The following is a 14,899-nucleotide window of genomic DNA, read 5'->3' on the forward strand; positions in this document are numbered from 1 at the left end:
ATTTTGCTGTAGCCAGAACGAGTAGCAGCAGAAGAAGGGTTGGAGATAGCAGCAGCTGCAGCAACAGGCCAGAGCTGCCACTGTCATCCAGCAGTCGTGTTTTGACCACCAATCTAGCGGTCACGTGTTTCGACAGCAATCAATCACCGAGCCGATTGCAAAGAGACAACAGCATGCGTGCACTCATCCAATGGTGCAGAAGCTGAATATGCACCTGGCCAAGTTGCTGGTACTATTGTCCCTCCCTTTCCATGTCATTGACTCTGCACCTTTTAGAGAGCCGATGGCTTGTGCCCAGTCAAGCTAAAGAGTCCCAAGCTGTCATTACTTCTCGAAAAAGGCTGTACCAGCCCTACACACGTATGTTGAGCAGAAGGTGGGCCAGTCTTTGAGCCTATAGGCGTCTGGTACAGGTAATGCCAGTGCTAATTTGTGTAGCTGTAACTATGGTGAAGGACAATATATGTCATTCACAGCCCACTGGATAAATATGGTTCTCAGTACTCCATTCAAACAAAGTTTTGAATGGAGCCTTAGCATGTCTTAGATTAATTAGAGAATAAATAACTAGAATGTCTAGACTGTCAGAATTTATGTTAAAATGGATTTCCAGTCTAATCTATTGTTAAAAAAATATTGTTAAAATATATATATTTAAATAGGGCTCTGGTATCTGTGATAGAGTAATGTGATTGAACCGATAATCTTTCTATATTTAGTTTTTCTCATATTATGCTTGATATATGAGCCATTGTATTTTTCATTTTTAGTTATCCTAGCATTTTAAGATATGTGAGTTTACTGTATGTGTACATGCCTTTATATATGGTGGTATTATTTTAGCGCTGTTTGGCAGAATGTTTGGGGACTTTATAGAGGTATTGATTTGGCTCTGTACTGTGGCAGTATTTTTCCACTTTATTAAGGTGTTAGCACTTATAACAGTATTACTTAGACTTATAATAGTGATTTGATTTTGGTACTATATGAACATTTTTAGTTACTATATTTGGTGGTATTAAAAGAGCACAATTTGGCAGAATTATTTGGACATTCGTATGTGGTATTATTTTGGCACTATAAAAGTATTATTATGTGAGTGCTGTTTAACATTGTTATTTGAGAACTGTATGGCTATCATACTGTATGTACAGTAGGTTCTGTGAGACCAATCGTGTGGGCTCTTAGTAACATTTGTCTTTGTATGGTTGCATTACTTTGTGACTACATGACTATATTATTTGAGGACAGTGCCACCACTGCTGTATATCAAAAACAATACGGCTTCACTGTGAAAGCTACTAAATGATACTGACTGATATATGTTTTAGGCAGATTTAGTATAACAATAAGCTTTTATTTTTGCCATACTTCAATTCCATCATCGCCATCCCGTCCAAACTGGCCTGGGTCACCAATTATCCCCTATAAGTCACAAAGAAATAGAACAAAATTATAAATTAGGTATATTGCAAAGTGTGTTGATATGCACCATCATAAAACAATCATATCATAGCCTTACTGGGTGCTATTCTCTCTTAAAGGGGTTCTCCAGGAGATTAATATGGATGGCCTATCTTCATGATAGGTAGTCAATATCTGATCACTGGAGAACTGACTTCTTGTATCCCCTGCTGACCAGTTGTTTGAAGAGAATGTGGTGCTCCTGTGAATCCCACAACCTCTTCCTAGGCCAGTGAAGTCACTTTATCGGCTACTTGGCTTAGGAGTTGCTCAGTACCTTTCAAGTGCAGTAAGCTGCAATACCAAGCACAGCCATTATACAATAAATTGTGTTGTTCTTGGTATGCTATGCAGAGCTTGCAGCGCTCACCAGAACACTGCCGCCTATTTAAACAGCTGATCGGTGGTGGTTTCAGGTATTGAAATCCCAGTAATCAGATAATGATGACCTGTGCTGAGGATAGGTCATTGTTATTTTACCCCTGGAAAACACCTTTAAAAGCAAAATGTGTAACATACCCTCCCAAACACAGTAGACACAGGTTCTAGTCCCTCAATCATCCTTTTTGCATACTACTGAAACTTACCAGCAAACAAAGACTGAAATGGGAAGAAGGGCATGTGTTGCATAAGGATAAAACTATTTAAGTGAGATGAATTTGCTTTGAATATAACCCAGACCCTTTCCATGTCTGCTGTGAAGTAATCCACCATTTCTAATGGATAGTGGGTAAGAAACCATAGATTCTGAGGTTTCAGAATATTATCTTTGCATTATTTGCTTTAAAAGTATGCAATCACTGTCACTGTTTCTTCTAAAATCCTTATACCTCAAAGCATACCTAAGTTTAAAAAAAAAAGTTTGCATAATGGTACTTCTTTATACACTGTGAAGGAACTGGTGTTTTAGGGCTTCCCTAAAGTCTTTTTCACCCATATTATTCCCTGCTTCAGCTGCACTGCTAGATGTATTTCCAGTGTATAGCAGGAAACTTGACACTTACCAAAGCAAAACCTACCAAACTTACAATTTGCTACTGTTCATTTAACAGGTTAAGCATTAACATTTGCTACATCTGTATATCAATATGTACATTATCATGATCATCAATACTGATATACACTGGATACCAAGAGAACATATTCCTGCAGATGGATATGGAATAAAATAACTCTTTTATTGGAAGTATCCTGCAGTACCCAATACTTATTTATTTTTATTTTTTTAAATAATATTGACTGTCCTCTGAAATGTCCACATCATGGAGATCCACCACTAGCACATTAACAAACTCTTTTGAAGCATTGCTCCAAAGTAGTAAATGATGGCACTGTGTTTTATACATCAGAGCAAGTGTTATTTTCTTACACTATGTACATCTTGTCACTCGGAGAAATATACTGTTTAGAACATTTAAAAGTAAAACATAATAAGCCAGATTACCTGTGGTCCCTGTGATCCTTTCTGGCCATTTGGCCCTGGAATGCCCTACAAATTACAAAAATACTGATCATTTAATTCATTACACAAAGAATAAGCAACTTAGTAAGATTTTAGGGTATAATTTCATATTAATTCCACTCTGCCTATCAGACTCAACATTTTTACTGTGACTTTCACAAAACGTCTCCATATATTGTCCACTACAGCAGTTTTTCCAGCCAGTGAACCCTCACAATATTACTAGAACTTAGTAGGATCATATCACTTATATTAGTATAAAAGACATATCAGTCATATAATTAATAGGACACACTTTAGGCATATGTCTGCACAGTAGACATCTTTTAATACTTTACAGCAAGGATGCCCAACCTGCAGCCCTCCAGCTGTTGCAAAACTACAACTTCCATCATGCCTGGACATTCTTCAGCCATCAGGGAATGCTGGGAGTTGTAGTTTTGCAATAGCTGGAGGGCTGCAGGTTGGGCATCCCTGCTTTACGGTATACATCTGTTTAATCTTTTGGCCTATAAAGTATACCTCAGATCAGAAATGTGGTAAATGGAGAACAGAAAATGGCATTCAACAGTATTGAAGCACAACAATATTCCAACCATCAATAAGTAATATAGCATCAATCATCTCTAAAACATGACTTAAATGCAATGTAGCACTTACTGGCTCGCCTTTCTTTCCTACAATTCCTGGTTCTCCAGGGTCACCAAAAATTCCCTGGAAAAAAAGTTACATTTTTGTGAAAAAATCTGTTTTTAGATCACCTTGTATATTGACAATATTGAAAAATAAGCCAAATTTGAATATTATGTTACCGTAGTTTAGGATTGTTAAGGTATCAGCAATAATGAAAAGTGAAACGTTCTGTATAAATATACTTTATCCCATCTTAGCTACACGCATATCAGTGACTGCACAAATAAAAGTCTCATTATAATGAACAACACAGTGGTACTTGAAGGACCTAATTGAAGATCTGAGCAGTGAAATTGTGGAAGTAAGCATGGCATAGGAGTTACACAATTCTCAAAAGTTTTTGTCGATTTTTTTATTCTTTCATAGTTTTTCTTTCTGAACTACAAAGATTTGCCGAAATTGTGTAACTAAATTATTCCATATTTATATCATGATAAAGATGTTGCAATATTGAAGAGATTAAATGGATTGCCCGTCCTATTATTATCTATAATGTATTAATAATATCAATAAAATTTCACCATACCGTTTGCCCTTGCCTGCCTGGACGACCCTCAGCTCCAGGAAAACCATCATCACCCTAGAAATGAAGACAGTATATTGCTGAAATGTGTATTGCCATTCATAGTTTATTTGCTACTTCCTTTGATTCCATATTAGATCAGTGTTTCCCAACCAGTGTGCCTCCAGCTGTTGCAAAACTACAACTCCCAGCATGCCCGGAGAGCCTTTGGCTGTGCGGGCATGCTGGGAGTTGTAGTTTTGCAACAGCTGGAGGCACACTGGTTGGGAAACACTGTATTAGATGAATAATAAAATAAAGAAAATTTAGAGCTATTTTTTAAGCTGTGGAAAAAATAATTGTCCTGCAATATGTATGTTTTCTGAAGTGCTATGGAAATAAACAGTATAATGCACACAAATAAGATACAATGCATTTAGAGGGTCTTCAGAACCTTCACTTTTACTCATTTTGTTATGTTGTGGCCTTGTGTTAAAATACAAATAAAAAAAATTATTAAAAAAGGAAAAACTAAAATTGTGCATGGACATAACTATTCGGACCCTTTGCTATGACACTTGAAATTTAGCTCAGGGGGCCTCCCATTTCTCTTGATCATCTTTAAGATGTTTTTACACCTTGATTGGAGTCCACCTGTGGTAAATTCAGTTGATGGGACATGATTTCGTAAGATGCTACCCTGACAATGCATATCACACCAATCTGAGCTTTATGACAGAGTAGCCAGAAAGAAGCCTCCCCATCAAAAGAAATATAAAAGTCAGCCTGGAGTTTGAAAAAAAAGCACCCAAAAGACTCTCTCTGACAGTGAGAAACAAGATTATCTGGTCTGATGAAACCAAGATTGAACTTTTTGGTCTCAATTCTTGGAGGAAACCAGACACTGCTCATCACCTATCACCAATACCATCCCTACAGTAAGCATTTTCAGTGACTGGGACAGGAAGACTTAATGAAAACCTTATCCACAGTGATCTGGACCTCAAACTTGGCCGAAGGTTCACCTTCCAACAAGACATCGACCCTAAGCACACGGCCAAGACAACACAGGAGTGGCTTAGGGACAACTCTGTAAATGTCCTTGAGTGTCAAGACAGAGCCTTGACTTGAACCCAATTAAACATCTCTGGAGAGACCTAAAAATGGCTGTTCACTGATGGTCCCTATACAACCTGACAGAGCATTTTCAATAAATAAGCAACAATTTCATACATTCTGTTTTCACTTTTATTATTATGGGGTATTGAGTGCAGATTAATGGGGAAAAACATGTATTTTTTTATTTTAGGACAAGGCCTCAACATAACATAATGTGAAAAAAAGTGAAAGGGTCTGAAGACTTTCTGATTGCACTGTGATGATGCTTCATATTTATCATAAACATAATAATGAAAATACAAAAGGCAGTCACATACTGTAATACTGTACTTGGGAACATGAACATATAATGTTTTTCTACTAATGTACTAATCTATAGTTCACCATACTATAAATGTGGACCAGGCAAGATGAAGAGACAATATCAAGTAAACAACTGGTCCACTCATTGACCTACTGGTTGCTTAAAACTAATGTACCTTCACTCCTCTGAATCCTGGAATGCCTTCATATCCCATTTCTCCTTCTTCTCCCTAAGAAATGTAAATAATATTCATTCAGAGTCAGTATGGGCAAAAACAGCACTCATATTCTAGGCCTAGTGCACACAGCTGTACAGATGTTCATGGGGCTTCATTGTACATTTGTTTACTTCAAATTCATATGGAGACATACTCCATGTTTTATCAGATGTTGGATGAATGAAAAATACTTAGATGGGGCAGCATATGTAGTCCCATTCAGCTTCATAGTACTTCTTATAAGTATATAAGATCGATCTAGTAGCACCAGTATTGTATTATATAGGAAAGTAATTTGGGGGTTCTGTTCAGGGCCTCCATTGCAGATTCCACCAAAAAGAAAGGACAAAAAAATTCTGTATGCAGGACTTTTTCACTACTAAAAAATGGACAACCAAATAGCAACTGAACAGCAAAATTATAGTCAATGTGTTCTGTTCAGCTTCCTTCATTTCAATCATGTGCTGGATCCAGCATCTCGTTGTTCTGCTCCTATAGCAGAATAGAACAACATAAAAGGCTAGCGCTGATGTATTGTTTGATTTGTTATATCCAAATAAACAAAGCTGCCATGTAAATATAAAGTGGAGACAAAGTTATAATAATACTATATGTAAACATCTGGGAATACTTCAGTGTCATCATATTCAGGGTCGGACTGGTGTTCCTTGGGCCCACCAAAGGAGTTTGTTCTTGGAGCCCAACCCCCATATCATCAATAAGTCTAATAGGTTTTTCTTCAAATAAATAGACCCCAGTGGAAAGTTATTGTCTACAAAGGCTGGATTAAAAAAAAATTCTCCTGGACCCTTGGGGCTCACAATGGTATCAGAGATTGGGCCCACCAGTGAATCCTCTGGTCCTCCGACGGGCCAGTCTGATGCTGATCATATTAGAGTTTTTATTTAAGTCTATTGAAATATAGCTGAGATGTAAGAATTCTCAAAATAAACTCGCCACAAATAGTTATTAGGTAAGGGTGGGTGTATATATATCAGTTGTGTCTGGTCAGTTGTTTTATGTCAGAGCTGGACACAACTGATGTGTGTGTACAAAGCCTTTGTGCACTTTAGTGCACTGGTTTGACATCCATAGCCTGAAAGCTCCAGACAGAAAAATGCTCTATGCTAAAGTTTTCTGTCTGCAGTTAAGAGACATCTGGAGGGGTGGCTTGGTCTGACTGCCAATGGAGGTGCACGCATAGAGCCTGAGCTCTGCTTCCACACCATGGCCTGTTATAGGTGGGACTTACAGCCTTATAATCTCTCCACTACCTGAGTGATTTCACTATGGAAGTATGTGGGAGCTTGGCTGTAAGTTGTATCTTAGCACCTCTCAGACTGTGTTCACACCACCAATAGGTAGTCCTAGTGGTAGGAACCATGCCACACTGAGATACCCTTGACAAAAGGGCTCACGATGTGTTCCTGACAAGAATACATTGGCTAAAGTCTCAGTTCTTAACATCTGCTTGAGGGATTAGTCAGTGTTGTCAGTTGCATATCATTGTGGTGCACCTTTCGCAGTGTGATTTATGTATTTTCATATTCGCATCCACACATTATCCCAGCTTATGTAGGATGCCTTTGTGGTGCATGTTGTCTGCTGCCGACATCCTCCATTGTATGCATTTTTGCTGGGGGATCTGCCGTTAGCAACGGATCACATGCGGAGAATTGCTCCCCCGGTTATAAACACACCACAGTGTTTGTGTTTTTGAGCATTTCCTCCATTTAGGCCACTTTGTTTCAGTTATTTTTCAGCTCTGCAAGTGACCTTGCAAATCTCTGGAGCTGTCCAGAAGAAGCACCATGACGAAGTTTCTTTCCTACCTGGGAGCGGAGCTTCAGGACCTGCTGCATCTTCTCCCTGTAGCCTTCTCACTGCAGACACCTGCCTCAGCCCTCCCACAATGTAGCAGACAGAGCAGGCCAAGTATATGCCCCTGGAATACCCCACTACTAAGGAGTGGGTTTAATGTGTTTCATCAATTGAAACAGGGACTTTTTTGGAGACATTGGAAGGTGACCATGAGACTACATGTATATTTGTCTCTAAATTACAATCTACAATGGACTGCACAAGCTGTTGCCCCTTGTGACATGCAACACCCTTTGGAAGACTTGGACAATAGAGGGTGGCGGAACAACATAAGATTAAGGGGCATCCCAGAGGCTCGGGGAAGGGGGAACCCTAAAGCGATTATCAACAAATATTTGATACTGTGCTAGACGAGGCCTCCTCTCACACAATCAAGTTGGATAGAGTTCATAGAGCCCTCAGATAAAAAAGGGTCATCTTCCCAAACCAGGGGACATTATTGCTGCATTCAACTTCACCTTAAAGAGACTATAATTTGCAAAAAGTAGAAGAAATCTCCACAGCCTTGAATTTCAGGGAGCACAGATTGAGTTAATTCCAGACCTGTCTTGGGTACTTTACAGAAAAAGCACCTTCTCCTCCTTCCCCTGGAAGTTGTCAGAAAGCACCATATTTCTTATTGCTCGGGATTCCCATTCGCATTAATTGCTCACAAAGATTGATGTACAAGCTACCCTTCGATCCTGTGCTGATCTTACCCCCTTCTGTGCCAACGTTAACATTGCTGCCTTCAGAAATGGTCGACTGGAAATTGGACTGCCTCCCCCTTCGCCCCTGTGGGTTTGGCACCCGGTTGGAGGATCTAAGCGCCATTGACTCCCTTCTCCACGTCTGTCCTTTGCTGGACCCCGAGCAATTCCCTCCCACCGATTGTCTAATACGACTTGTATTTCCTGTCATCATGGATTGTTTGTTGAAACTTCTACTGTTGTTTCACTGCAGGGCCCTTATTTGAGCTTTATGGCATGTTCTTTCTCTCTTTTCTTTATGGTTTGGTGGTGTTGAACCATTCTTAATGTCATATTCTAGTTTTACCTTCTTTGGCTAACTGTCCCCGTTATTCAGGTTAAAGTTAGTTTATTTTTTTTTTTGGTTTTTTTTATGTATTCTCTGTATGGTGCACATATTATAAGATCCTTTAACACCTGTCCAATTGCAAACACATTCGGCCTGCCCATAGTTGTATTGCATAACTTGTTTTTCATCTGGTCTTGTCTGTTTATTCTCCTCCCTCTTCCTATTCCAGACTTCTTTCATACGACATCTGCAGCCTGGAGGACGCAATTTACCGCAACAGTTTTTCTTTTGGGCTTTAGCCTTCTCTGGTGGTTGGTAAGATGGGATTATTTTCCTTTTTTTTTTTTTTATTTTGTATTTTTTGGGGTCCTGAATGGTTTGCTACATTACTTTAAATGTCAAGGGCCTTAGGCTCTAACACAAATTGGCATTTAGGGAATTTTACTTCAAAAGACCCACTATGACCAGACTTAGACCTTTTTCTTCGCTCATCACTACTTTTCTCATAACTATTCGGCATTCCATTACCCGTTATAAGGCAGGTGTAGCTATTTTACTATTGAAATCTTGCTTTACAGCAATTACGACCTCTCACCTTGGGTAGCGACACTTGGGCAGTGTGGGATTCATTTTGCATACTCTCTAATTTGCAACATGCGTTAGGACTATACTCGTTCCCCTTATCTACCTTCCCTCCTCTGTTTCTTGTCTTGTCTTTGTGGTACTGTTGCTTTGTCTTTGTGTTTTTTCTTATTTTTTGTTACAAAACCTGCACACGATTTTGCCTTACCCGATGGAGGGATCACCTCTTGTATTTAAGTTCCTACAAGCAAGATCAAAGCTTCCATACTTTACTGGGCTTCAGCCATTTGAATATATATCTTGTCTGGCCATGTTCTCCCCTTTTCTCGCTTATAGGTCACACTTGATTATTGTTATGCTTGATTACAATTGGACATCAAAATACTATATTTTTATGTACTCCTATATCGATTTTTCTTATAAACATAAAACATAATAAAAATCTACAGTTAAAAAAAAAGAGACATCTGCCATTTGCTGGATGCCCAAAAAAATCCAATGAAGGAAATCCATGGGATCAGTGATGGTATCTACAATAAACTACAATGGATAGCTTAATATATTGGAACCTACCCTAAGAATATTGCTGCAAACATGATGTTTGTAATTGGCCTTTTTCTGTCTTTTTTGTTCATATATGTTTTATTAATAGTTAATGGACAAGCTGTAGTGTACTCGTCAGCTAATGACCTCCTTCTCGTCTCACATCCATTCCCTGGGTCTGGACGAGGTGAGTGGAGGATTATGAGCACTCCTAGGTTCAGTCAGGGCAGGTACGAGGACAGGGAAATCCACCATCAGGGATTGTCCCTGGGCAGAGGCACAATCAGGGCTTATATTTTTCTCCCCTGCATTAATATTACTGCCCCCATGCCTCTCATTTCTGCCACTACTATCGCCTTAGGTATTGCCTTTATCTAAGCTATTCACACATTCCATTACTGGAAGTATCCAGTGGAAGTCACATGCTCAGTGGTAGTGATGGACGAACATCTCCCCGGACGGTGCGCGAACGCGATCAAATGTTTGCGAACCGCAAGTTCGCGGCGGGTCCCATTCATTTAAATGGCAGGCGAACCTGAAAAACCTTCAGCTCGTATTGCAGCCAAGAAATATTACTAGAAGTGCACAAATAGTCCCACAACATGGACAGTACCCAAATGCACTATAAAGAATTATATTGGTATATAACACCCCGCTTCAATCAGTTTTCTTGGGGGACGACTGATATATCACACCGGTTAGAAATTATTTGTTCCATAACGCTTGTCCCTCTATATACCTGCAGTATCGCAGCAGAACCGCACACAACTGCCGCACAATACAAATGCACTATAATATACTTTCTAACATAGAAAGTATTTATAACATTGTACAAGGAAGGCAATCCATTAGAATATACATAAAGATAAAAACGTAACCTTTAATAATGTTACTATGAGGGGTCCATTCACACGTCCGTAAGTGTTTTGCGAATCCGCAAAACACGGACAACGGCAATGTGCATTCCGCAATTTGCGGACCGCACATCACCAGCACTATAATAGAAATGCCTAACCTTGTCTGCAATTGCGGACAAGAATAGGACATGTTCTATTTTTTTCGCGGAAACAGAAGCACGGATGTGGAAGTGCGGATCCGCAAATGCGAATGCGGACAGCACATTCTGGCCCCATTGAAAATGAATGGGTCTGCGGACCCATTTTGCGGACGTGTGAATGGAAAAGATATCCCCTCAAATGAAAATAATAAAATTATTAAAGTTAAGCAAAAAGCAAGATGTGGTAGGCAATAACAAGTGCTCGGCGGCACTAAATCAGGTGCTCGGCGGCACCAAATCAGAAACTATATGTCCTACCACAATCCAGGGGGTTCCAGTGCACATCCATGAATCCCGGAGGGAAAGCAAAAACATCTATCCCTGGGCTAGATGATGATGTGGTATTGAAGGACAGGGTGGGCAAAGAACTGTCCCTGATATTGCCCCACAGGGGGGTGCTATTCTGGCCCTGTATAGACTAACCACAGACCACCTGCCCTGATAAGATCGACCCCGTCCGGAACCTTACCCTATATAAAAATGGCCCTAGTAAGCCCCTAGCCCCTAGGCCCCTGACTTCCAGGTGATCACTATATAGATCTTATGTGTTTTTGACTCATTATAAAAGTATATTATAAGTATATTATAAGTATATTTTTTATATTATTATTTTTTTTGATTCCAGAGGGAAGCAAACCCGGCTGGTGCAGTGAGCTGCATTTATATTTATATAAGGAGATATATAACGCGAGTTTGACCGCGACGCGTGGTTGATTAAGTGTGGTTGCGGGTTGCACAGGTGAGCAATTAGGGTGTGGCTGTTTAATTAGGGTGTGGCTGTCTAATTAGGAGACTATAAAAACTCAGCAGTTTGAGCAGCACAGCCTTTTTGATTCCAGAGGGAAGCAAACCAGGCTGGTGCAGTGAGCTGCATTTATATTTATATAAGGAGATATATAACGCGAGTTTGACCGCGACGCTGGTTGATTAAGTGTGGTTGCGTAAGTGTGTGACTTAAGATTAAGTGACTTTAGATTCAGGGACTTCAGTGGGGGGATTGCAATTAGCCTGTATCTTATTACTACATTGTATTGTATTTTTTGCTTTTGTGGGGTAATCCCCATTTAGTATGTGTTGCAAGATTGACAACGCAGTCCAGTGCACATCTTGCATGATGTATGCAGTCCTGGAACAGCCGTTCGAGGGGGTATATCTTTGTTTAAGATGTGAGCAAATTACCCGTTTGGAATCGCTAATCGAGTCTCTAAATGGGCAAGTTGCAACACTGAGAGGCATTGACAATTTGCAAAAAAGTTTGCTTCTCACCGAGCAAGCACTCTTTGGGGTAGATGAGGGGGAGGGTGACAGAGAGGAGGCTGAGGAAAGTGAGGTAGCTAGCTGGGTAACAGTTAGAAAGCGGGGGGTAGAGGGAAGAGTGCCAGGGAGGCTTGCCCTGATCTGACACACCCCAACAAGTTTGCACGTTTGGCAGATGAGGGGGAATCAGTCCAGGGACGGCACTGCCGCAGCCGGACACTTCCTCTGCCAGTCAGGGGAATGTCAGCTCCGGTAAGCAGGGGACCAGGAGAGCAGGGCAGGCCAGACAGGTGCTGGTAGTGGGAGACTCAATTATTAGGGAACAGATAGGGAAATCTGTCACAAAGACCGTGATCGCCGAACAGTGTGCTGTCTTCCTGGCGCTAGAGTTCGACATATCGCGGATCGGGTTGACAGATTACTGGGAGGGGCTGGAGAAGATCCAGCGGTCATGGTCCATATCGGAACCAATGACAAAGTTAGGGGTAGGTGGAGAGTCCTTAAAAAATGATTTCAGGGATTTAGGTCAAAAGCTTAGGGCAAGGACCTCAAAGGTAGTATTTCGGAAAATACTACCTGTACCACGGGCCACACAAGAAAGGCAGCGGGAGATTAGGGAAATTAACAAGTGGCTCAAGAACTGGTGTAGGATGGAGGGGTTTGGGTTCCTGGAGAACTGGGCCGACTTCTCTGTCGGCTACAGGCTCTATCGTAGGGACGGGCTGCACCTCAATGGGGAAGGGGCAGCTGTGTTGGGGAAGAAGATGGCTAGAAGGTTGGAGGAGTGTTTAAACTAGGGACTGGGGGGGAGGGTAATTACACTATAGAAGGGGAAGATAGTGCAGATAGAGACCGGGGGAAAGGTAGTGGGACTGGGGGAGGAATGGAAGGAGGGACTAGAACAGTTCAGAAGGAAAGGTGTAGGGTAAAAAATATACATAAACCTCTCAAATGTATGTATACTAATGCCAGAAGCCTGACTAATAAAACTGGTGAACTGGAATTAGTGATGTGTGAGGAGGACTATGACATAGTGGGAATAACTGAGACATGGCTGGATGATAGCTATGACTGGGCAGTTAATGTACAAGGTTACAGTCTGTTTAGAAAGGATCGTCAAAACCGGAGAGGTGGAGGGGTCTGCCTTTATGTAAAGTCTTGTCTAAAGCCCACACTCCGTGAAGATATAAGTGAGGGACATGAACATGTGGGGTCACTGTGGGTAGAGATACATGGAGCTAAAAACAACAATAAATTACTAATAGGAGTCTACTATAAACCACCTAATATACCAGAGTCCACAGAAAATCTACTACTAAACGAGATAGACAAGGCGGCAAATCATAATGAGGTGGTTATTATGGGGGACTTCAACTACCCAGATATAGACTGGGAAACTGAAACTTGTATATCTCATAAAGGAAACAGGTTCTTGGCAATAACCAAAGACAATTATCTCTCCCAACTGGTTCAGGACCCGACTAGAGGGACGGCCATACTGGACTTAATATTAACCAATAGAACAACAGACGTGCAGGTTGGGGGACACCTGGGAAATAGTGACCATAAAGTAATTACCTTCCAATTATCATTCAAAAGAGCGTTTCTACAGGGAGGAATAAAAATACCAAACTTCAAAAAAGCTAAATTTAGCCAACTAAGAGAGGCCATAGGCCTAACTAACTGGGACAAAGTCCTCAAAATAAAAATACAGCCACAAAATGGGATATCTTTAAAAACATCCTAAAATTCATTGTGAGAGGTACATACCGTATGGGAATAAAAGGTTAAGGAACAAAAAGAAACCAATGTGGATAAACAGAACTGTAAAGAAAGCAATAAATGACAAAAGAAAGCATATAAAACACTAAAACAGGAGGGTAGCACGGAAGCACTGAAAAACTATAAGGAAAAAAACAGAACATGTAAAAAACAAATAAAAGCGGCCAAACTAGAGACCGAGAGATTAATTGCCAAAGAGAGTAAAACTAACCCTAAAATGTTCTTCAATTATATAAATGTTAAAAAGTATAAATCTGAAGGTGTCGGCCCTTTAAAGAGTAATGAGGGGGGGAGTCGCAGAGAGCGACGAGGAGAAAGCAAAGCTGTTAAATATTTTTTTCTCCAATGTATTCACTGAGGAAAATAAACTGTCAGATGAAATGCTGAATGTTGAAATAAATTCCCCATTAAAAGTGTCCTGTCTGACCCAGGAAGAAGTACAACAGCGACTTAAAAAGATCAAAATAGACAAATCGCCAGGACCGGATGGCATACACCCCCGTATCCTATGGGAATTAAGTAATGTCATAGCCAGACCCTTATTTCTGATATTTGCGGACTCTTTACTGACAGGGAATGTCCCACAGGATTGGCGCATGGCAAATGTGGTGCAATATTCAAAAAGGGTCCAAAAACAGATCCTGGAAACTATAGGCCGGTAAGTTTAACATCTGTTGTGGGTAAACTGTTCGAAGGTTTTCTGAGAGATGCTATGTTAGAGCATCTTAACGGAAATAAGCAAATAACGCCATATCAGCATGGCTTCGTGAGGGATCGTTCATGTCAAACTAATTTAATCAGTTTCTATGAGGAGGTAAGTTCTAGACTTAACAGCGGCGAATCAATGGATGTCGTGTATCTGGACTTCTCCAAAGCATTTGACACTGTACCACATAAAAGGTTAGTATATAAAATGAGAATGCTCAGACTCAGAGAAAACGTCTGTAAGTGGGTAAGTAACTGGCTCAATGATAGAAAACAGAGGGTGGTTATTAACGGTACATACTCAGATTGGGTCA

General features: G+C 40.5%; 1 protein-coding gene across 1 annotated transcript in view; it reads right to left on the minus strand.

Moving 5' to 3' along the window:
• LOC120999156 (collagen alpha-1(IX) chain-like) overlaps positions 1 to 14,899 on the minus strand; it is an 81,279-nt gene that overhangs the window by 53,272 nt on the left and 13,108 nt on the right. The window contains 5 exon segments of the mRNA XM_040430031.1: positions 1,372 to 1,425; positions 2,909 to 2,953; positions 3,587 to 3,640; positions 4,146 to 4,199; positions 5,720 to 5,773. Coding sequence (XP_040285965.1) covers positions 1,372 to 1,425; positions 2,909 to 2,953; positions 3,587 to 3,640; positions 4,146 to 4,199; positions 5,720 to 5,773 — 261 coding nt within the window.

This window comes from Bufo bufo, chromosome 4 (genome assembly GCF_905171765.1).
Source record: "Bufo bufo chromosome 4, aBufBuf1.1, whole genome shotgun sequence".
Taxonomy (NCBI): domain Eukaryota; kingdom Metazoa; phylum Chordata; class Amphibia; order Anura; family Bufonidae; genus Bufo; species Bufo bufo.